Consider the following 23,712-nt stretch of genomic DNA (forward strand, 5'->3'; position numbering starts at 1 on the left):
GAGGAGAGACTCTCATTAGTTAGAGACAAGGTCATTGTTAGGGAGCTACCCACATCCATTCTCCTAAGCAGAGGAAAAGAGCTATTAGCTAGCTTCCTATTTAAATAGACCTAAGTACCTGGTTATCAGGAATAATTAGTTGTGTTTTCACACTTCCTTGATTAATAGGGAATAGGGTGTAAATGTTTATAGCAACCAGATTCTTGAAGCTAACCCCATCCCCACCCCCAAACCTCAACGTGTCATGTTAGACCTGGAAGGGATTTTAGGGATCACTTAATAATAACAGTAGCTAGCTTTTCTATAATGCTTGACAAATATTAGCTCATTTTATCCTTACAAAAACTCTGGGAGGTAGATTATTATTATCTCGATTTTATGATGAGGCAGACGGAGTTGTTAAGTGACTTGTCTAGGACCACACAACTAGCAAATTTCTGAAGCCAGATTCCTGAATATGACATTCCTGGTAGTCTAACATTCTGTTTACTGCACCCCATCTAGCTGCCTCTAGCCCAGCTCCTTGATTTTACAGAGAAAGAAACTGAGACCCCACAAAAGCCACAAAGGAAGGCTCATTCAGTTCTTACCAATTAAGCCTGAGCTTCCATGAAGTCCAGTGGAGCTTGAATCTCGTAGGCTCATAGACCGTTAAAAATGGAAGGGACCTCAGAGATTAGTTCACCCAGCCCTTTCGTTTTGTGGAGAATGAAGCAGAGACCTAGGATTAGTATCAGAGCAAGGGCTGAAACCTGGTTCTCCCAAATCCCAGGCAATCCCGTTCTTTTAGTCGGGTTTTGGAAATCTAGCTTCCCTGTGGGAGTCAGGTGGGTGAAGATACCAGCCCTTTCAGGGCACCTGATCTCATAACTTGGGGCAAGCCAGTTAGGTAGGCAAAGGTCTCCTTCATTCTCCCTCCCTCTTTACCTCCTTTCTCCCACCAAAAACATCTTCCCTACGTTGTTTCAGCAACCTTTGAATGTGTTGTCTTCTCTAGCGGGAGTGTAAGTTCCCTGAGGGCCAGGGACTGTTTCTTTTTGTTTGTATTTGTGTTCCTAGCACTTAGTACACAGAACCTGGGACATAGTAAATGTTCTATCGATATCTATCCATCTATACATCCATTTATTTGTCCGTCTATCTGTCGATTTGTCCGTCAGTGACTCCCCATTATCAACCAGGTAAAATCCAAACTCCTTAGCACGACATTCAAGGTCCTTGACAACGTGGGTCCACTCACTACCTCTTCAATTTTATCTCTCACTACCAGTAGTGGCCTCAAAAGCAGGACGAACTGGATTCAATGTACTGTACAATGACATGTACTGGCTGTGTGGTCTTGGGCAAGTCACTTAACCTCTCAGTGATCCAGGAAACTTTCTAAGGCTATACTTCTCAGAGCAAGTACCGACTTGCATTGGAGAGATAACATTTATTGAGCCTTCACTGTATAGGCCAGGTACCGTGGTAAGTAAAAATACAAGCAAGCAAGATTGTTCCTACCTTCAAAGAACTTACCTTTTGACAGGGGAAGAACACATAATGGAGAGTTGGAAAATGGGGGGAAGGAGTCAGAACTATGTAGAAGTGTACGGGAAACGGTGAGAGGGGCTAATTTAATTCAGCCAGATAAAACCTCAATTTAACCAATGGGGGAGGGACCCCAAGGGCAAAGTGTGACCCTGTGGTGAGGGAAATGTCTCCTTATCCCTGTACTATCCTGCCCAAGAAACAACAGTGACAGTGACTAGCATCATAATGCTTTAAGGTTTGTAAAGAATCCACCTCGTTCCTACCTCCGTGTCTTTCTCCAGTCTATTCCCCTGTACCCAGGGGTATTGTGAGTAAAAAAAAAAAACCTGAGAAAATGGATGTAAAGCAAACCTCTGCAAACTTTAAAACACTATGTAAATGTGAGTGGCCCTGGTTATTACTCTATTAGCCTGCCTTCACCAGCCTCCGGTCTGGAGGGGACTTCATTTCCTGAGCTTTCTACCGCACTCCCGCCGAGCTCAAACACTGTCTACAGAGCAGCACAGAAGTGAGTTGGTACGTATTTAACAACCAGGCTCTCCGAGGGAAAAAGGACACAAAAAAATGTATAAACTTGTAAGTTTAGTCTGCATTAGTCTGACGTACTTAAGTCTAGACCAGAGGTGTCAAACTCACAGGCTACAGGCTACAAGCTGCTACAGAGCTTCCAAGTATGGACCAAACTAGGATAAAACGTCATTGGAAAATGTTTAACAAAATACATTTTAAAATACAAAACAATATAAATCATTGTAGCAATTTTCTGAGATTTAAAAGCTCACAGTGAATATTTAGCAATTAGCTCCTAAAGCCCACAGGATCTGGACCCAGCACAGCCCTGCCTGTATCTGCATTCTGCCCCCCACTGCCATTTCACCTACTGAAATTCATATATATTACATTATATTATATTACATTATACTATACTATGCTATATTATATATTATATTAATCTTATATCATATCATATCATATTATTCTTTTGTTATAGTATATTATGATATATCATATTTTTGTTGTTTATTCATCTCCAGTAGTATCCAACTCTTCATGACTCTCCTTAGGGTTTTCTCAGCAAAGATGCTGGAGTGCTTCGCCATTTCCTTCTCCGGCTCATTTTATTGGAGGAAACTGAAGCAAAAGGGGTGAAGTGACTTGCCTAAGGTCACACATCTAATAAATGTCTGAGGCCAGATTTGAACTCACAAAGATGAGTCTTCCTGATTCAAGGACCAGCACTTTATCCACTGTGCCACCTGGCTGCCTTAAATTGTATTACATTGTATTGTGTTGTTTTGTGTTGTGTTTTGCCATGTCCTGTCATGTCACGTTATGGTACCTTATATTATATCATATTATGTTATATTATATTATATATTCCCTTATATTAAAATATTTACCTTCCTTTCCATCAAGACCCAGCTCAAGTGCCACCTCCTCCATGAAGCTTTCCCTGGTTCCTCCACCTAAGAACAATCTCTTCCTACGAACTCCCAGAACCACTTTTCACACTCTGTGTTCTATTGATCAGAACAAATGACCCAGCTGTCCTGCTAGAGTCTAAAGTTTTCAAAAGTAAGAACCACGTCTTTGAGAGCAGCTGGGTGGCACAGCAGAGAAAACACTGGAAGACTTGAGTTCAAATCTAGTTTCCAACACTTACTGTGTGACCCTGGACAAGTCACTTAACTGCTATCTCCCTCAGTTTCTTCATTTGTAAAATGGCAATTAATAGTAGCACTTACCTCCTAGAGATTGTGAGGATAAAGTGAAATAACGCATGTAAGGTGCTTCGTAAAGCTTAAAGTGCTGTATCAATTTTAGCTATTTTTATTATTTGTGATTTTTGAACCCCAGGTCTACTGCAGTACCTCGCACATTTAGGACTGAAAGAGCCATCGTCATTAACTCTTCTTGCCAACAATAACAATGAAGGGCGAAGGGGTAAAGTGATGGCCAAGGTCCCAGAAGTAGTAAATGGCAGAGCCTAGATCTGATCACGGGTCCTCCAACTTCACATTTGGTGCCCTTTCCACAGTAAATACTACGCTGCCTCAGAAAAAAATGTTTATTGAGTTGGATGGATAGTTTCATGAACTCAGGTGGCTAGAACCATTGATTAGAAACAAGGGCAGAATTCCAGCAGTTGGGAAACCTCACCCTTCCCGCCTCAACTTCTGAGAATGCTCCTGGAAGCCTGCTCCACGGCCGCCACATCTAAGGCAGCAATTCACCAACCGTAAATAGGATTTATAAGCAAGCCAGGGTAAGGGACAGGGGGGAAACTAATGGGCTAAAGTGGGGAAGGTGGGCTCTTTGCCCATCACATCCCTTTCCTACTCTTATAGGATATCTAACTTTCCCTACTCCTTTCCCCTAACAGAATTTCACTACTCTAGGTGGTAACTTCAATTAGAATTGGAAACTTGAGCTAGCCAGTAGATGAAGCACTACTTCTAATTATAGCTAGCTAGTTTTTCAGCCAGGACAAAGAAACAATTGGGGTGCTGGGGTAGTTATGGGTTCAGTCATGCCCAAAAAAGGGGAGACTCTAGCCCTAACTCTGATTCTTCACTCCAGCCATCTCCTACTGTGAGCTGCCACCCTACTACTGTACCCTCCGAAATGGCTCTCCAGAGGCCATGCCCAGCCAGGAGCTCAGCCTCTCAGCTTTGAACTCCCTGGGACAATGTTTCTGCAGTCCAGCCATCTTCTCTTGCTCTGGGAACGGTAATCAAATCAACAGTACCATTGTTTCTAGAAAGGGCTTTCGGTAAAGCCTCCACTTGTTCCACTCACCATCGCTATGCCTTCCCAAACTAAAGAACCTTGACCACCACTCCCCCATATATGTTGTCTCCATCTGCAGTAGGAGCACATAGGAGTGGCAGATATGCTTCCTAAAAGCATAGGCCAGTAGAAGACAGGGCAAGGCACTGATTAGGATGATGGATCAACATAGAGAAGAAATGCAGCTGTGAAAGGAAGGAAGTATGCCTTCCCCCTCTCAGGGGGAAAGTATCCCACCTTGGGGCAAAGCTCTATTTGCCTAGTGCAGGCCTGGGGAAACTGCAGCCTCAAGGGTGGCTCTCTAGGTGCTCAAGTGTGGCTCTGAATGAATCCAAACATGACTTTTTTTTTAATTCCGTCAAAGGGCCGCACTTTAGGACCTAGAGGGCTACATTTGGCCTCGAGGCTGCAAGTTCCCCACCCCTGGTAGTGTTAGCTAAGGCTGTGCTGCTTCTAGTTTCCTTTAAGCAAGTCCCATTAGACTCCTGGCAGTTTTGTAGTCTTAGAGAGTTAGAAGAGTGTAAGTCTTCTCACAACTCAGAGAGGAAACAAACCTGAATCCCAGCTCTAGAGCATTGTTTGTTGGTAAAAGTCATTTTCTTTCTGGTGGTCAGTCCTGGGGTATTCATTCATTCATTCATTCAGTCAATCAGTCAGTCATTCAGTACAGAACCTACCTCAGGGCTGGGGCCCAGGTCAGGACCCTTTTCTCATTGGTGGGTTCCTCCCAGGGCCTCCATTTTGGATAGGGGCCGAGGTCAGTCAACCTTCATTCCCCTCCTGGCTGTGCTTCAGGCTTTCTGGGCTTCAAAACTATATTCCACCTTCACTCCTCCAGTCCCCTTTTCATTTAACCCTTTTATGTGTTGTCTTCCCCCATTGGAATGAAAGTTCCGTGAGGGCAGGGACCATCTTTCATTTTGCTAGTATTTGTATCCCCAGCACTTAGTACGGTGCCTGGCATCTAGTAAGTGCTTAATAAACACGTTGCCTTGATCTGCCTATTAAGTGCCTACTATATGCAAGGTACCATGCTGGGAGTGGGAGAGAGAATATAGACATAAATAAGAGGCCTCCTCTCAAGGAATGAGCTCACAATCTAGCAGGGAATCTAAGATATGTACCTAAACAAAATATAAATTAGAACACGATGAGTGTAGAAGAGGCATTTAGAATGACCAGATGAGGAATAAACAGCTTTGGGGGGGTGGCGTTCAAAAGAGACTTCATAGATGAAATGGTAGACTTTTATTCTGAATGTAACACCAAATAAAACAGACATTTCCAAAAACGTGGTAGAACAGAAAAAGAGGATTATACAAAAAACTACGGATTTCTATTCTACAGAGCTTGCTTTTCTTTAAGTATGTAAAAAGTATAGACTGGCTTTCAAAACTGCTCTGCTCAACTATGCTTTTCTGGCCTTCTATTCTCTTCTCTACATTTTTAAAAAGATGCCTCCATGGCCCCCTTTTCTTCCTTCCTTCCTTCCTTCCTTTTTTCATTGATTTTTCTTCTTTCTTTTCTTTCTTTTTTCTTTCCTTCTTTCTATCTTTCTATTTCTTTGCTTCCTTTTTCTTTCACTGTCCCATCCCTGGAAAAAGAAAGTAGCTGTTGTGACAAATACACAGTCAAGCAAACAAATTCTTGCATCGGCTGGGTCCAAAAATATGTCATTTTCTCCATCTTGAGTCAGTCATCTCTCTGTCAAGTCATAGTCAGTCATTGCATTAATCAGAGTTCTCAAGTCTTTCAAAGTTGTTTGTCTTTATAATAAAACTAGTCCTTTTTGATGAGCTTGAGGATAAGGCTCTCCAGGCTTAGGAGAGATGACTTTTTACCTGACATGGCAATAAGAGAGATTTGGCATACACATAATTAACATATGATGTCCTTTTTTGAGTCTCTCTAGCATTTCATAGGTACTTGGAAAATGTTGATTGATTGACTGAAGGATTCACAGCAGGTACTTACTGTTTGAAAGAGTCATCTAAGCCCTGACATGCTTGGCTGCCCTAAGATGACTGTCCTGGCCCAGTGCTACTGGGTCATGATCTGTTGGCCAATGTTCTAAGAGATAATCAGCCTTGGAAATTGCCACCTGACTATTGGCTCAGGGCCATAAAATTCTGGGTGGGGAGTGAAGAATGCCAGTTTGATTCACCTTGCTACCAGTATCTTTGTTTAGAGGGAGGGTAGGATTCTTTCCCCTCCCCCACAAAAACAGTCAAATCTTTATCAACCAAAACACAAATATAGTCTATAGATTATCTAGGTCTCTAGTTTCTCCTCTAACCACCCAATATCTGCCTTTCTACAGTTATGTAGCTGCTCTGGTAGAGAGAAGGAAAGGTCAAAGAGAAAGATCAAATCAAAACAACGTTAACATTTTTCAGTGCTGGGGGAACTGTTGGTGAATGGAAGAGATTGACACCGGTGGCAAAAGCAAAAATGTGGGGTTACCCCAGAATTCAGTTATTCTTGAAGAATCTCCCCCAAACTTCTCTCCAGGCTCATTACCCAGACTGAAAGGCAGAACAGTTGGACATGAGGGGTTGGGCTGGGACCCAATTTCCGGCACTTCAGTGATGATGGAGTTTGTGTATTTTGTAGCATCAGGACATTCTTTAAATGCTAACTGGCCCTAGGGGTATGGAAAGAAATTTAAGATTCTCACTGAGTCAATGTTGAGAACAAGACTATGAATCATATTAAGATTAAGTTTAATAAGAAAAAAATGTAGCGTGTGTCATGGATTAAAAAAAATTTACAAATATAAGATGAGAAAAACATGGCCAGAAAAATATTGGGGTAGGGGGATGGGACTTAATAGGCTACAAGGTCAATATGCATCAACAGTGTGACGCTGCAGCCAAAACACTTGATTCAATCATGTGTACTCTGCCCTGTTCAGCCCATATTGGGAACGTTGTGTTCAGATGGGAGCCATACATTTTAAGGACGTTGAAAGGCACATCCAGAAGAGGGCAACCAGAATGATGAAAGGCTACAAGATCATATCATATGAGGGTCAATTGAAGGAACCAAGATGTTTAACCTGAAGAAGTGAAGGCAGGGGGAGACATGGTAGCTATTTTTGAGTATCAGAAGGTGGTCACTTGCTCTATTTGACCTCAGAGAGTAGAATTATAAACATTGGACACAAGGTGCAGAAAGCCTGATTTAGGCTTGATATTAGGGGGAAAATCCCAGCAAACAGAACAATGTCAAGGTGGAAATGGGTGGGCAGCCTTGGGTGGAATGGCTTCCCCCATCCCTGGAGTGCTTCAAGCAAGGCTGAACACACACTTGCAAGTCATGTATGTTTGAGAGGATGTTCTTCAGGTATAGGCTGGACCAGATGACTTCCTAGTTCTCTTCCAACTCTGAGATTCTGCGATTCTGTAATTCTGTGAAGGAGAGGGAGAGAAAACCATGGCATGAATCAGAATCAGTCCAGGGGATTAAAGGTGAGCCCTGGATTTATGGAACCCTTGCAGTGATTCTGTCCTGGAGCAAGAAAGAGGAGTGATTGGGGATGGAACCCTGAAGATTGAAGCCTGAGCCTTCCCCTGAAGGAATACAGGGAGATTCCAGGAAAGCAGAATCTGTCCCACCTCACCTGTGCACTGAGCCCAGAGACACTATGTACAAAATCTTTGATCCTAATGGCTTCCTAGGAAGTGATACTTATTTGGACAAGCAATGGTAGGAGAGCCCAGTCAGCTTCTCTATAGCAAAATGATTCATTTCTGGGTTCCCTCTAGTTTCTCTATGGGAGGAGTATGTTTAAAGGGGGTACAAGCAGATTTAGAGCTTGGGGTGTATGTAGGTAAAAGCAGTAGTGTAGTGCCAGTGTGTGTTATTACACTCTATGTCCAAGACACCCCAGCTCTTCATCTCATTCTCACAACCCGCCCCCAATTTCTATTTTTTTTCTTTTAGTAAGAGCCAGATATTCATCAATGTAGAAACTCCCTCCAGGAATACTGATTAGTTATCTGTCTGCAATTTAGAGGTTTAAGGAGTTGTCTGGGGGCCCTGAGGGTTTAGGTGACTTATGTATTGTCACACAACTAATTTGTGTCAGAGGCAGGGCTTCGTTCCAGGTCTTTCTGACTCCAAGGTCTGCCATTTATGAATGTGCCTTTTGACTTCTCACAAGGTCCTCCTCTTCAAGATTTAAATAATTGAGGACTGGGTATCTTTGAAAGTTTACAATAGGAGTAATGGATAAAAGGCATGTTGGAAACGGACCCTCTTCTGCCAAATAAGAAGCATCCCCATCCTTCCCTGTCAGCTTCTAAGAATGTTCTTTGATGCCTTGGTCCATGGATCTAGTCCATGGCCCACACCTCTGAGCTCAGGCCTCTTTTACTGTGGAAGGCATTAAATAGCTTGCTCAGTGATACATGTAAGAACAACACCCTGGGGTGCTGTGCCATCAGCGAGAGGATGACAGAAGGGGCTGCCTTTAGCTTTCCATGTATCTCCATACCTATAGGAGTCCTCCTCTGTTCCAGAGGAGTTGTCTCTGTTGGGTCAGCCTGGGAGAGGTCTGTATCTTCTTACACTACCAACATAAAGAGTTTCTTCCCTGGTGACCTTTCTAACCGATTGGAATTGTGCACCTTTCACTTCTTTGCATGAAAAACATTCCTTTGCCTCTGCCCTTTATGAGCTATGAGCAATGTGTTTGCTCACTTTGATAACTCTTCTGTCCCTTGCCAGGCCTTTGTGAGTTTAGCCTGTGTTTAATTGACTTTCTCAACACCCCTGTCCGGGAAAACGCCATGGACACCTTAGAAGTTCCTGGCTCAATGGGCTTAATGAATTCCACTCCCTTTGAAGGGGCGGTGATCACTACTGGAGATCAAAAGCAGGAGCCTCTCATCTTTATCCTTTCTTCTATTTTGATGTAATGTTCTAACTAAACATAGTGGACTCTGAAACAACTTAGTGCCAGTAAGCAGTCATTTACCACCTGTTAAGATATCATCGATTTCATTTTTGATTGACATTGTCTAGAACTCACCAAGCTGGACCTGGAGTCAAGAAAGTATGAGTTCAAAATCTCCTCAAACTCATGTTCTGTGTGTGACCCTGGGCAAGTCACTTAACTCTGTCTTAGGTTCTCATCTGTAAATCCAAATCCCTAGGTATGAACAGTTTTTCCCGCTACAAAGGTGCTTGTTACAATTATGGAACCAATTCTGAAATGGCTACCTCTCCAGTTCAATGTTCTAGACTTGGCTAACTTTTCTAAAGATTATTTGCTCTAATTAGCATTTTCTTCATTACTTAAAGTTATTGTTTTAGGGTACATTTGGGACTGAAATTCACATTATAACAAGTGAGTAGAATTAGTGGTTCATAAGTCTTTACCTCATTGGCAGAGGGGTGGATTGAATAGAACCTCAAGGCCTTGTCATGCCCGTGATTCTAGGTTGTAGACTTTAGGAATTTCAGGCAAGGGTGGGGTGGGGTGATCATCACCAGCCAATACTGACTAACTACAACCGAAATTTGGAAGGAGGTTCAGGAAATTGAGTAAGGTGCCAAAAGGAAGTCTTTGACAGGAAACATGTGAGCACTATAGTGGTAGAGAGTCTTTACTCTCCCGCAGTTTCTTAATTAAATAATTAAAGAAAAAAAAAATAACCCCCTTACTGAAGGGGAGCCCTTCATTATCTGTCACAGCACACTCAAGAGCATGAACTCCTGAGGATCTGGGTCACATCTCTTTTTCATGTGTCACACTGAATTTGCTTTAAAAAAAAAAAAAGGACTAAGCAGATATTCAAATGTTTAAACAAAACCTTAGAAATGTTTTTTTTTAAATCACAAAGTAAACTAGCTCTGTGAAATTTTACTAGGCCGTCTGACAGTTTTAGCATTATCTTGCCTAGAAAATTTAAATCAGAGCCCGAGCCAGCTGAGCCTTCCATGAAGGCAGAGTGATTGAGATCCCACCTCTTCCCAGTAACCTTTTCATCCACCCCACCGCCACCCCCACCTCCACCCCCAGCCCTCTGAAGAGTTGGTTTTTGGAGAGATTTTTTTCTACCACATGACATGAACCACATTGAACCCAGGGATCACCTTAGCTTTGAGCTGATAGCAGTGGAATGATTGTACTGTACTATCTTCGAAGTTCCAGGAAGCCAGAGGAATTAAAACTTCTCCCAGAAACACTTTCCGGGTAAGTGTTCCCAAGTGCCACACAGAGACCTGGAGCAGTCGGGTCTGCAGCTGGGAATGCTCCACACGATACTGCAAAACATAGTGATGTGGGACAATGACCTCCACCTGTCTCTTTGCAGCCAGGAAGGCACATATAACAACACATACCCACTCAACACAAAGACCAGTGCTGAGAATAAAGAGGAGTGCAGGGAATTGTTCAAGATACAGGCATGCTGTCAAAGTCTAAAGAGAGAAGCTGCCTGGGGCCTGCCTGTACAGTGACTGCAGCACAAACCGTCCCATGGTTTCCCAGGTGTCAGATTTGCATTCCAGACCTGTACAGTCAAGCTCTTGAGCTGGAAGAAGCAGAGCTTTACTGTACTAAATCGGCACCCTCTGCTTAAAATAGGACTATTTGCTCTGGCACTATCTCCTCGACCCTCCCCTAGGGCGAGGTTCTTTCCTGGCAAGTCCTAGGAATCCAGTCCAATCAAATGAGCATTTATTAAGCACCTGCTAGGTACAAGATTGCTCTAAGATTCTGCCCTACAATGCGTTAGCTAAGCCTTCCTGATTTTGTATCATCCATAAATCTGATAACCATGCCACCTATACCTTCATTCAAAACACTGATAAAAATGTGGAACAGATCAGGGTGAGGGGCAGGACCCCAAGGCATGAAACTAGAGGCCTCCCAGTCCAATGCTGATCTGGGTCTGGGTATTCAGCCTGAGCATACCTAACTGTACTATAATTTACCCCTTGTTTTTCCGTCGAAATTAGTTGAAAGCGGGGGTGGGGAGGGGGGGGCGGTGTGCCATTCATTATCTGTAGAAGAAAATTTTCTACAGATGTCACTTAACTTCTCAGAACCTGTTTTCCCATCTGTAAGTAATATTTTCACTACTTACTTCACAGGGTAGTGAGGAAAGCACTGTGTAAAGTGTTGTATCCATGAGATGCTATTCTTATTAACGTGCATCTCAAGTAGCGTGTATTCTTGTTAACATGTATCTTATTTAACACGTATCTCCTTTCACACAATGTGCTGCTTGAGAAAACCTCTCTGATGCTCACCAAGATTCAATAAGCCAAAGGAATTTTTTTTAACTTGTCCCTAGCCCAGTCCAGAGATGGAAGATGGGGTCCAGCAAGGTTCTTCTTCACCCTTTCCCCCCACCAGAAATCATTAACTAAACATTGTTTCCAAGTTTAGCGGACCTGCACTTTTCCTGAACAAAGGCTGAAATTTATTTTTTCCCCAACTTGCAACTTATTGACAGAGGTTTACAGATACCTATCGGTTGGTTGTTGGGTTGTTGTTTTTAAATTTTGATTTAACCGACTCATGGACTTGGAAAAACTCATTAGTTTGACTTTGACCATGCAGATATGGGGCCTGGAGCAGCACAGGGGCCAGAGCCTTTGAATACATGTTGACCCTGCCTGTACCTTCAAAGTCTCGTGAAAGAGAGGATCCACGGTGTTCTTTTTGACACTCGTCTTCCTCTTGGCCTGAGAGCCTCTATCAGGCAGCAGATAGGTCTTTATGTAGCTGGGGACCAAAGAACGGAAGAAGAAAGAAAAAGGTCAGAATTTCCTCTTTGTGACATTCCAAAAAAGTTGAACACGAAGTAACAAATGGCAAACCTTCTCCTCCCAACCCCCTCACTCCCTCCTTAACCCCCAACTTAACCCTTGTCCTCTGCTTCTTGAAACCTTTTCTAATTTTTAAAGTGAATTTTGGCCTAAGTGTGATTGGTGCCCAGAAGGCTACACGTGGTTGTTCCTGTATAAGCTGTTTGTAATGTGAAGCCTATTTGGTTTCAAACTTATTTTAGCTAAACTTAGATTGAATAAAACTCTTTGAAATGTTTTCTATGTAACATATGAATACTGAAATGCCTCATGTCCTGCCTTCCATGGGAAGTGCACATTGTGTTGACTGTCTGCTCGCCTACCAGAGGCTCCCAAACTTATTTGGCCTACTACCCCCTTTACAAAAAAAAAAATATACTCAGCGCCCACTCTGGAAATCTGCTTTCTTTAATGCTTTAAAAGTTGTTTTTTTTTTTTACATTTGTGTCACCCGAGGCTACTACTGCCCCCCTGGATTTTTCCAGCCCCCCCGCCAGGGGGCAGTATCGCCCACTTTGGGAATGTACGTACCTAGTCTAACCCCCTTATTTTATTTTTTTAATGTTTTCTTGATGTTCTTTTCCATCCCCCCCCACCTCCCACTCACTTCCTAATGACTCTCTCAACATCGACCCCCCAAGAGACCCTTTCTATATAACAATGAAATGCAGTCACTCATTGGTCATGTCTGACAGCGCGTGCCTCATTGCGTATCTGACAAGAGGTGGAAGCAGGTCAGGCAGTTTGGACAATAGCTTTAGGCTTGGTTGTTCTTGCACACACTCAGGATTTAACACTAGACAAACCAGGAGTTCATCAATTTTATTGTAATTATTATCATTTTACTTTGAAATAAAAGTTTGTATCCTATGTCTGTTTTGCCTTACAAATTAAAAGAAAAAAATGCACTCTTAAAAATACTACCTAGTGTCTATACGGTGCTTCAAGGTTTGCAAAGTGCTTCACACAAGTTAACTCGCTTGACTCTCACAAGCCTATGAGGCAGGTGCTATCATTATCCTCATTTTACAGATAAGGAAACTGAGGCAAAGAACCAGCTGGTCTCTCCTGACTCCAAATTCATCACTTTTCCTATTCTATGATACGGTTTAATGCTGAAAAGGTATTCATTCTGATATCAAAAGATAAAAGAAATCAATTTCCCAATCAAATGGTACAGTGTGGAGCGTGAAGGATTATTGTAGAGAGGACGGTGGTCAGCTGTTTCTCCTTTCCTCGCACCCCCACACAGGACCCAACAGGGGAAATTGCAACATAAGAGATTTCAGCAGATAAAGAAGAACTGCTGAGCACATGTTTACTAAGAATGTTGTGGAATCTCCTGGGGTGGGGGGGGGTGGGTTTAGAAGAGAATATATTCCCATCTGTCCGGGAGTGACTATGCCTGGGGGACCGTGGGGGAGGGCAGAGAGTTGGAGGCCCAGTCTCACACACATACCCTTCTCCCCAGGCTCCAACTCCCCCAGGTACTCCCTTTACTCATGTAGAGACTACTGGGGGTGCATAATTAGAGCCAAGCACATCTGTCTACCTCTCAGAGTTCTGTCCTCACAATGCCCCAAATGCTGTCACTCTGTGGGGACCGGCATTGGGAGCCAGGCCACTCCACAAGTTATCATTCCAATATTCTGAGTGGAGGTTCCCTTGAGGGAGCAAGGCCAGAAGTGCACCCTCAAATTGCTTGGGGAGTTCACACCTCAAACGCCCGGCAACCCATGGGCACTGATTCACATATTTTGGTGAACATGCCCTTCATTGAAATCTCACTACTAGCACATACCTACTTTCAGAATTGCTCTCCCTGATTCCACACACACTCTATCTTCTTCTCAATCTGATCACAGTGTACTTTGTCGTAAATACCAGAGACAGCTTCCAACCATAGGACTCCAATTACCAGTGCATGGAGGCTGTCAGATGCCATTCTTATAGCTGAGGGCATTGGGCAGGATGAGGTAAATTAGCTGCTATTATGGAGAGCTGTAAATCCTCTTCAGGGACCAGTTGCTTGTGGTGTCTAAAAGTAGGGCTAGAAGACTGAGTCTTACATTTTTCCAACAATTACCTTCCAGCCACTAAAACCAGAAATTTTATTTTTAATTTTTTTTAATTTTTAAAAAATTTTTAAAAATTTAATTAAAATTTCTTTTTTTTTTAAATTTCAATTAAGAGCTTCAGAAGAGTTGATAATCCCCCTATATCTCAGACTTAAAACAAAACAAAACAAAAAAAAACCAAAGGAAGATATAGGAGTTCTCAAAGTATGGTCTGGGGATCCATGGGTTACCAAGGCACTTTCAGGGGGTCCCTGAGATCAAAACTATTTTCATTATAATACTAGGACATTTAATTTCTAATATGATGACTATCAATAGGTATAACCCACATAAATGCTATTGGTGGGGGTGGCTCAATAATTTTTAAGAGAACAGAGGGGTCCTGAGATCAAAAATTTGAGAACCACAGATATAGATTATGAAGGAAAGAGTTCAGAGAGGAGAGGAAGAATGTTTTTCTTTACCATCATATGAAAAAAAACAACAATAGCAGCTTACGGATTGCATTTTTTCTTCTTTTCTTCTCCAAAGGCTAGATTCCTACAGCCTTTGATGCAGATTTCTAGCGTAGAAGCCTTAAAGTCGTACTGAAGGGCAAATAGTATTTCTCCAGTTATATTAGCATTGTCAAAACTGCCCACCTCTGTACAAGTGCTGCTAATGCTTGCCAAACTTCCCTGGAAAGAAAAAAAAAATGGATAACAGAAAATGAATCTGCTCCACCACAGTCAACTTCTCATGCTTCCTGATTTCAACATACCAAGTAAATCAAAATTAACATAATCAATAGAGCCTAATGCTACTACGTGTCAAAATGTTCCTATTTTATCTATAATATATTTGCTTAAAAAGGACCTACTGTTACTCCAAGGTCTGGGCCTCAGACACACCTGAAGCTGGAAAGGCCTAGTGTCAATGACAGCAGGCTACTTCAAAAGAACCAGGGTCTAACTGGGACTTTGATGTTCTCATGACCTCCCTTTTCATTCCACCTGAACTCTCCACAGTAATAGTCTTTACTTAGCTCTCACTGTAATAGTTGACAGCTACTATTAAATTGTACTAGCTTAAAAAGGCCCAGGTCTCCCACTTCATCCTGGGCCATGTCCAGTCATCCTGATCTATATCTGGACCCAGATGGCTCTGGAGAAGAAAGTGAGACTGGTGACTTTGCACAGTCCTCCCTCACTAAAATCCAATTCACTTGCAAGTCATGGCATTATCTTCCAGATGTTAAGGTCCTCTTTGAGAATGAGGGACAAACCACACAATACAGTACTTTAAGGCTTGCAAAAGATTTTTCACATGTATTTAATTTGAACCTCATAACAATCTTGTGAAGAAGATACTATTTCCCATTTCACAGGTGAGGAACTGGGTCCCAGAGAAATTAAATAGCATGCTATGGGTCATGCCCATAGGGTGATGGGCAGCTAGGTGGCACGGTGGATAGAATGCCAAGCCTGGAGTTAGGAAGATTCATCTTCCTGAGTTTAACTCTGGTCTTTTCACTGAGAAAGCTTGAAAGTCCTCTATTTTATTGAAAATCCATATTTTGCCTTGGAGCATGATACTCAGTTTTGCTGTGTAGGTGATTCTTGGTTTTAATCCTAGCTCCATTGACCTCCTGAATATTGTATTCCAAGCCCTTCGGTCCCTTAAAGTGGAAGCTGCCAGATCCTGTATTATCCTAATTATTTTTCCACAATACTCAAATTGTTTCTTTCTGGCTGCTTGCAGTATTTTCTCCTTGACCTGGGAGCTTTAGAATTTGGCGACAATGTTCCTAGGAGTTTTCTTTTGGGGATCTATTTGAGGAGGCAATCTGTGGATTCTTTCAATTTCTATTTTGCCCTCTGGCTCTAGAATATCAGGGCAGTTCTCCTTGATAATTTCTTGAAAGATGATATCTAGGCTCTTATTTTGATCATGGCTTTCAGGTAGTCCAATAATTTTTAAATTATCTCTCCTGGATCTGTTTTCCAGGTCAGTGGTTTTTCCAATGAGATATTTCACATTGTCTTCCACTTTTTCATTCCTTTGGTTCCTTTTTATAATATCTTGATTTCTCATCAAGTCACTAGCTTCCACTTGCTCCAATCCAATTTTTAAGGTACTATTTTCTGCAGTGGTCTTTTGGACCTCCTTTTCCATTTGACTAATTCTGCCTTTCAAGGCATTCTTCTCCTCATTGGCTTTTTGGAGCTCTTTTGCCATTTGAGTTAGTCTATTTTTTAAAGTGTTGTTTTCTTCAATATTTTTTTCAGTATTTTTTTGGGTCCCCTTTAGCAAGTCATTGACTTGTTTTTCATGGTTTTCTCGCATCCTTCTCATTTCTCTTCCCAATTTTTCCTCTACTTCTCTAACTTGCTTTTCCAAATCCTTTTTGAGCTCTTCCATGGCCTGAGACCAGTTCATGTCTTTCTTGGAGGCTTTTGGTGTAGGCTCTTTGACTTTGTTGACTTCTTCAGGCTGTATGTTTTGGTCTTCTTTGTCACCAAAGAAAGATTCCAAAGTCTGAGACTGAATCTGAGTGCATTTTCGCTGCCTGGCCATGTTCCCAGCCAAATTACTTGACCCTTGAGTTTTTCGTTGGGCTATGACTGCTTGTAGAGCAAAGAGTACTTTGTTCCAAGCTTGAGGGGATGCACTGTTGATTTCAGAGCTATTTCTATACAGCCAGCTCTGCCACACCAGCACTCCTCCTTTCACAAGAACCGCCAACCCGGACCTGATGCAAATCTTAAGCAGGCTCTGCACTCCTGCTCTGATCCGCCACTTAAATCCTCCCACCATGTGGGCCTGGGGCCGAAGTAACTGCAGCTGTAGTTCTGTAGCTGCATCTCCCCCGCTGCCCCTGGGGCAGTGGCCGAACCACGAACTCTGTCCCCCGCAGCTTTTCCCACTAACCTTCTATGTTGTCTTTGGTGTTTGTGGGTTAAGAAGTCTGGTAACTGCCCCAGCTCACTGATTCAGGGTGCTAGGGCCTGTTCCAGCCTGCTGCTGGTCTGGTTGGTCCTGCCGCCGCCCACACTGAGCTCCACTCCCCTCTGCTCTGTGCACGATAGACCTCGTCCAGCAACCATCCAGGCTGTCCTGGGCTGGATCCCTGCTTCCCTCTGCTATTTTGTGGGTTCTGCAGTTCTAGAATTTGTTCAGAGCCATTTTTTATAGGTTTTTGGAGGGACCTGGCAGGGAGTTCATGCAAGTCCCTGCTTTTCAGCCACCATCTTGGCCTCATCTTCCTGAGTTCAAATCTAGCCTCAGATACTTACTAGCTGTGTGACCCTGGGCAAGCCACTTACCCTTGTTTGCCTTGGTTTCCTCACTTGTAAAATGAGCTGGAGAAGGAAATGTCAAACCACTCCAGTATCTTTGCCAAGAAAACCCCAAATAAGGTCGCGAAGAGTTGAACACAACTGAAATGACTCAACAACAATGACAACAAAAATAGGTCACATAGATAATAAGCGTCTGAGGCAGCATTTGAACTCAATAGTGAAATATAAGGTCAGGTACTCAGCTGAGAGAGTGGGGGTAGAAGAGTTACGGGAGGTTGCAATTTCAGCATTCTTTCTATCCTCTATACCACCTGAGAGCAGGGATCGATGCCTTTTTTTGTGCTTTTCTTTGTGTCTCCAGTGCTTAGCATAGTTCCTAGAACATAGTGGGCAACGAATAAGTGTTTCTTAATTAACTTTATCATCGTTTCTAATTATGCAGTCACCAGGATTCTGAAATTCCCTTCTCTGCCCATATTCATAGCTTATTCCACACCTCTATATCTCACTTTTCCTGAATCTATTCTTTACCCTTGCTCCCTCATCCTATGGTCAGTATTGCCCTGCCGAGCCTCAGTCTTGGGTTATTACCACCATCCCCAACCTTCACTCCTACTCACTTACTGCCGAAGAAAAGCTAAAGAAAATCATGAAACCTGTGCTGACTGGATCCATTACAAATTTATGTTATGTCATCTCAACTGAGCTCTCATTGCAGCAAGACAATCCTTTTCTACCTGATTGACTCACTGTCCTACTCACCATGGTGGCTTTTCCAAATTTTTTCATCTCTCCTCAAACCTCCCATAACTCCTCCCCTCCCACTCTCTCAGCTGAGAACCTGACCTTATATTTCATTAAAAAAAATTGAGGCCATTCATCAAGAGCTTCTTCTTTTCTTCTCTTCCTCATCTCATCTCACCCAGATACCTTCTACCAATATCTCCTCCTTCATCCATCTCACATGAATTGGTGGCCCTTCCCCTTACCAAGGAAAACCCTCTATGTGCAAAAGTGATTCTGTTCCATCTCCTCTTCTCCAGCAGATTGACCCCTCTATCATCCCTACTCTCTTACTTATCTTTAATCTCTCCCTGTCTACTGGCTGCTTCTATTCAGCCTACAATTGTGCTCGTATCTCCTCCATCTTCAAAAATACCCTCACTTGATCCATCCATACCTGCTAGGCATTCCATATCTCTCCTCCCTTTTATGGCTCAACTCCTTAAGAAAGCTACCCACAATAGGCACCTCCATTTTCTTTCTTCTGTCTTCTTAACTCTACAGTCATGGCTTCATCATCCAACCAAAACTGGTCTCTCCAAAGTTACTAATGATCTCTTAATTGCCAGACCTAATGGCCTTTTTTCTATGCTCACTTTTCTTGGCTACTCTGTAGAGAAGTCACTCTCTTTGACACTCTCAATCACCTTCTCCCTGACATTCTCTTGTCTCTAGGTTTTCATGATTACTTTCTCCTGATTCTCCACCTTCCTATCTGACCATTCTTTCTCTGTGTCCTTTGCTTGAACTTCTAGAGGTGATGCTGTGCCTGCTAATCATGGGTGTCCCCCAAGGCTCTGTTGTGGGCCCTCTTCTCTTCTGTCTCTATACTATTTCACTTGGTGATCTCATCAGCTTCTATGGATTCAGTTGTGATCTGCCTGCTGATGGTTCTCAAATCTACTTGTCAAGCCCTAACCAGTCTCACATCTCCAACTGCCATTGGAGATTTCAAAGTGGATGTCCTGTAGACACCCGGATTTCAACATGTCCAAAACTGAACTCATTATTCCCCACCCCCCACCCTTCCCTTCTAATTTTTTTTGTTACTGTCAAGGGTACCACCATCATCCCAGGTACTTCGGTATCATTCTCTTTTTTTGAGGGCTTAAATTCCAGACTCAAGAATTTGTAGTTTAGCCTATATAAAATAGGGACCAATTAAAGATGTTTGAGGAGTGGGATGGCATGGTCACCTAAGATTGATCAGTGGGCTTGAAATAAGACAAACAAGGACATCATTAGAGTTATTTCTTGTTTGTAAAGTCATGAAGTTCATCTTGAACATTCATATTCATCCTGAATTTCATAAACGTTCTCTTCTATGGTGTAGATGTTTTCTTCAGCTTGCAGCCTATCTCTTGCTGTATTTCTTGGGTCTTTGGAGAGTGGATTTGACATGAAGAGTCCACTGGATTTCTGCAACCTCTTTTTGCTATAGGAATGCTTTTTGAGAATTAAGGTCCCAAGGGCAAGAGCTAAGACTAATACCATAAAGATGCAAACACATTCCAATTCTTGTGGCATCTCCACACTTTGGTAACTCATTAGATGGTGAGTTATTTCCAAAATCTCTGTGATGCAGCAAAAGTTATCCTCAGTGGCAAAATCATATCCTGTTGGGTTGTTACATTGGCTATTTCTTGAAGTCTGTTGTGTTTGTAGTCTGAAGGTGGTTGTCTCGGCTTACGCCTGGATTATTACAGTAGCTGCTGGTGGGTCTGCTGTCTCATCTCTCCCTACTCTAACCCATCCTCCATCCTAGAGAGCATTCTTGACTCTTCACTCTCTCACCCCATCCCCCCATAGCCAATCTGTTGCTAAGGTTTTTACCATTGTAATATCTCATATGTTCCCTTTTCTCTTTTGATACTGCCACCAACCTGATGAAGGCCCTCATAGCTGGACTATTGAAATAGCCTACTAGTTGGTCTCCCTACCCCAAATCTCTCCCCACTCCAGTCCATCCTACACTCAAGCTACCAAAGTGATCTTCCTAAAGTTCAGTTCTATGTTACCTTCATTCTCAATAAACTCCTGTGGCTCCCTATCACCTCCCGGTTCAAATTTAAAATCATCTGTTTGTGGTTCAAAGCCCTTTATAACCTGCCCTCCCTCACCTTTCCGTGCCTCTTATACTTTACGCTATGCTTTGTACTCTTCAACGCAGTCGCACTGGGCTCGTTGCTATTCCTTGAATACGATGTTCCATCTGGGCCTTTTCACTGGCCTCCTCATACCTTCCCTGGTTTAGTCCCAGCTAAAATCCCACCTTCTATAGGAACCCATTCTCAATCCTCTTTAATTCTAGTGCCTTCCTTCTATTAGTTACCACCGATTTATCCTCTGTATAGCTTATTTATACATAGCTGTTTGCTTACTGCCTCCCCTGTTAGACTGTAAGCTTCTTGAAGACAAGGATAGTCTTTTACCTTTCTTTATATCCCCAGTGCTTAGCACAGTATATGACACATAGTAGGTGCTTAATAAATGTTTATTGACTGACTGACTAATCTTCCCCATGATATCCAGTCCCTATATCCCTCCCTGTTCTCCCTGCTCATCAGTCCATAACTCCTGCTTTGGCTCCTCTTTCAACCCCTGACAGTCTCGATCCCATTCAATGTATGGTTAAACAATATTAGTGTCTTCCATCCTCTCTCCCTTTGTCCCCTTGTCCTTCCACCATTCATGCCCTGCTAATGTTCAGCCCTGCATCATCCCCAACCTGGATCACCCATTCTCTGCTCCTTCTCCCACGCTTCTCAATGCTGTTAGAATAAATCATATAACAGTATCAAGGTGGGTGTACCCCAAATTCATGCTCTCTAATCTCAGCTGGAAGCTCAGTGATGCCCAGAAATACCTCACTCTCCAGCAGCAGCTCCAAATCATTTTTTTTTACTCTTTATTAATTAATTTATTTTTAGCTTTCAACATTCACTTCCACAAGATTTTGAGTTCCAAATTTTCTCCCCATATCTCTCCTCCCCCCATTCCAAGATGGCATTCATTCTGATTGCCCCTTCCCCCAGTCTGCCCTCTCTTCTCTTATACCTAGCAGCTCCAAATGTTCTCCTCACTCCTCAAGCCCCTAATGCCACCTGCAGGCCTGTCTCCCTCAGCAAATGTACTTGCCTACTGCTTTATTGAGAAAATTGAGGCCATCCTCTCTTATAGCCAATACTCCACACCTCAAAACTCCTCTATGTTTTCATCCATTCTTTTTTTCCTTTAATCCTATCCCTGAGGTAGATGTGGCCAACCTCTCCATTTTCTTTTAAGTAAAAGTTAAGTGTTTATTACAGTATAGTATGTACAATGAGGCAGTGTGGAGCTCTTCTATTCAAGCATCATGTTGGTAACAAGGGCTTGAATGTTAGCACTGAACATATTTAGAGCTAAACATTTTTTACATACCTTTATTTACCACATGGTACAAGGTATTCCTTAGAAATTACGTCCTATAAGCTAAATTCATTCTTATAGTTTACAATAAGCTCATAGCAAATTCTGTATCACCAAATAAGATGTTAGTTTTTAACACATAATACTTTAAAAATGTCATAGTGTGTGGCTTCTGAATGCTTAATTACTTGATTTGAACAAGGGAATGGGACAAAAAAGATCACCAAGACAGGCCTGTTTTAGGATTTTTTACATTCAGTTTGTTCTACTTTCACATCATCTCCAATTAGCTGATACACATAAGTGACAGCTGTAGAAGCCTGGATATCCATCAATACAAATGAAGGAATGATGTTTGTTTCCAGAGCATTATAGGCTGTGGTGGAAGATCCTGGATTAATGAAGAATTGATTTTCATGTTCAAAGGCTTGAAATGTGTGTGTGTGTGTGTGTGTGTGTGTGTGTGTGTGTGTGTCCTGAAATGAGAATGTCCATATCAAACTGCCTTTGCAGCAATGCTAAGGGGGGCATATTGCCCCACAGAATACCTCGATGTCCAAGGATCAAATCAATTTTGAACTGCCCAACAGTTCTGGATAATTCAGATTCTTATCAAAGTCTCCTCTCACAAAGTGAACATCCCCAGCTGGAGTTTTGAGATAGTCATAACTTTCTTTGGTGCAAAGGTTTCTAGTGCAGAGAATCTGCTGACCTTTTTCCAGGCACCAGCAGTTTTTTGAATTTGGCCAGCAGGCGGTTGTATCAGTTGGGGATGTGCAGCAGGTCTCCTAACACTAACACCAACATCCTGTCATCAGCCCCTCTCAGCCACAGCAACCATCACTGCCGTCTCCTTCCCTCCTTCTATTTTTACTTTCAATCTCATACCTTCTCTTCCCTACCAGGAGCTTGCCCCACTGATCATTCCCTCTTCTCTTCTTCATCTTCACTCTCTTCTTAATTCCTGGCTGGCTCCTTTCTCACTGCCTCCACACATGCTCAGGTTTGTCCCATTGGTGAGAAATATTCCTTTGACCTTGCCAAAGTACTGTCCCTTATCTCTTCTCCCTTCCACTACTAATCTCCCAGAAATAATTGTCTACACATACTTCCTCCATTTCCTACTGCCCATTAATTTCTTTTAAATTTTTTTTCTTTTTAATTATGATCATAACATATGCATATGCTTCTTAATCTTTTGCAATCTTGTTTCTGACCCTTTCATTCAACTGAAACTGCATCTTCCAGACAAGGTTAGCAAAGATCTCTTTACTGCTAAATTGGGGAATCTCTTCACAGTCCTAAGCCTCTTCTACCCCTCTGTATCTTTTGTTGCTGTTGGCTACCCTTGCTCCTGTAGATTCTCTTCTCCCTTTGAATTGGTGACATTGCTGTCTCTTGGTTCATTTCCTAGTGATGTCACGATTTTCCTTTGTTGGGTCATCATGCCTTCTGACCTCTTAGCCTGGATGTGCCTCATGCCATTCTAGGTCCTCTTTTATTCTTTCTCTCTACTCTCTTCCATCTCTATGAAGATGGTTCCCAAATCGATATGTCTCTCCTGAATGCTAGTTCCACATCGTTAACTATCTGCCACACATCTTCCCCCAAATCTAGTTGGCATCTCAAACCCAAATAAATGAACTCATTGGATTCCCCCAAATCCAGTTCCTTCAGAATTCCCCACTTCCTAGGATAGTGCCACCAGCCTTCAAATCCTCCAGGTTTGCAACATTATAATTACCCTAGGTTCCTTCATTTCCCTCAGCCCCTATAACTCACTGGCATATCATACCAATTCTATTGGGTTAAAATCTACAAATGAGCATGGCATACGTGATGGGTTTCACTGCAGCTGCTGTGGTTGCTAAACCAAGGTAAATACAATCTGCTAAGTATGCGTACATCCTGCTCCCCAGGGCTTCTGTGGTCGGTGGTACTAATTCCAGTAATTCGAATTCTTAAATGTCACAACCTAAACTTGCCTCCATGTTTTCTGGTTCTGCCCTCTTCCT

At 42.6% G+C, this 23,712-nt stretch overlaps 1 protein-coding gene and 1 pseudogene across 1 annotated transcript in view; both read right to left on the reverse strand.

Moving 5' to 3' along the window:
• Nucleotides 1-5,896: 5,896 nt before the first annotated feature.
• The window catches only part of SYTL3 (synaptotagmin like 3), an 81,306-nt gene continuing 63,490 nt past the window's right edge, over nt 5,897-23,712 (reverse strand). Inside the window, exons 9-12 of the mRNA XM_036767692.1 lie at nt 14,724-14,902; nt 11,962-12,064; nt 10,426-10,596; nt 5,897-7,733 (exon numbers count right to left, since the gene is read on the reverse strand). Coding sequence (XP_036623587.1) covers nt 7,665-7,733; nt 10,426-10,596; nt 11,962-12,064; nt 14,724-14,902 — 522 coding nt within the window. The 3' untranslated portion in view covers nt 5,897-7,664. The remainder of the gene's footprint in view (nt 7,734-10,425; nt 10,597-11,961; nt 12,065-14,723; nt 14,903-23,712) is intronic.
• On the reverse strand, nt 21,974-22,504 carry LOC118857087 (annotated as a pseudogene).

The sequence above is a fragment of the Trichosurus vulpecula genome, chromosome 7, assembly GCF_011100635.1.
Source record: "Trichosurus vulpecula isolate mTriVul1 chromosome 7, mTriVul1.pri, whole genome shotgun sequence".
Taxonomy (NCBI): Eukaryota; Metazoa; Chordata; class Mammalia; order Diprotodontia; family Phalangeridae; genus Trichosurus; species Trichosurus vulpecula.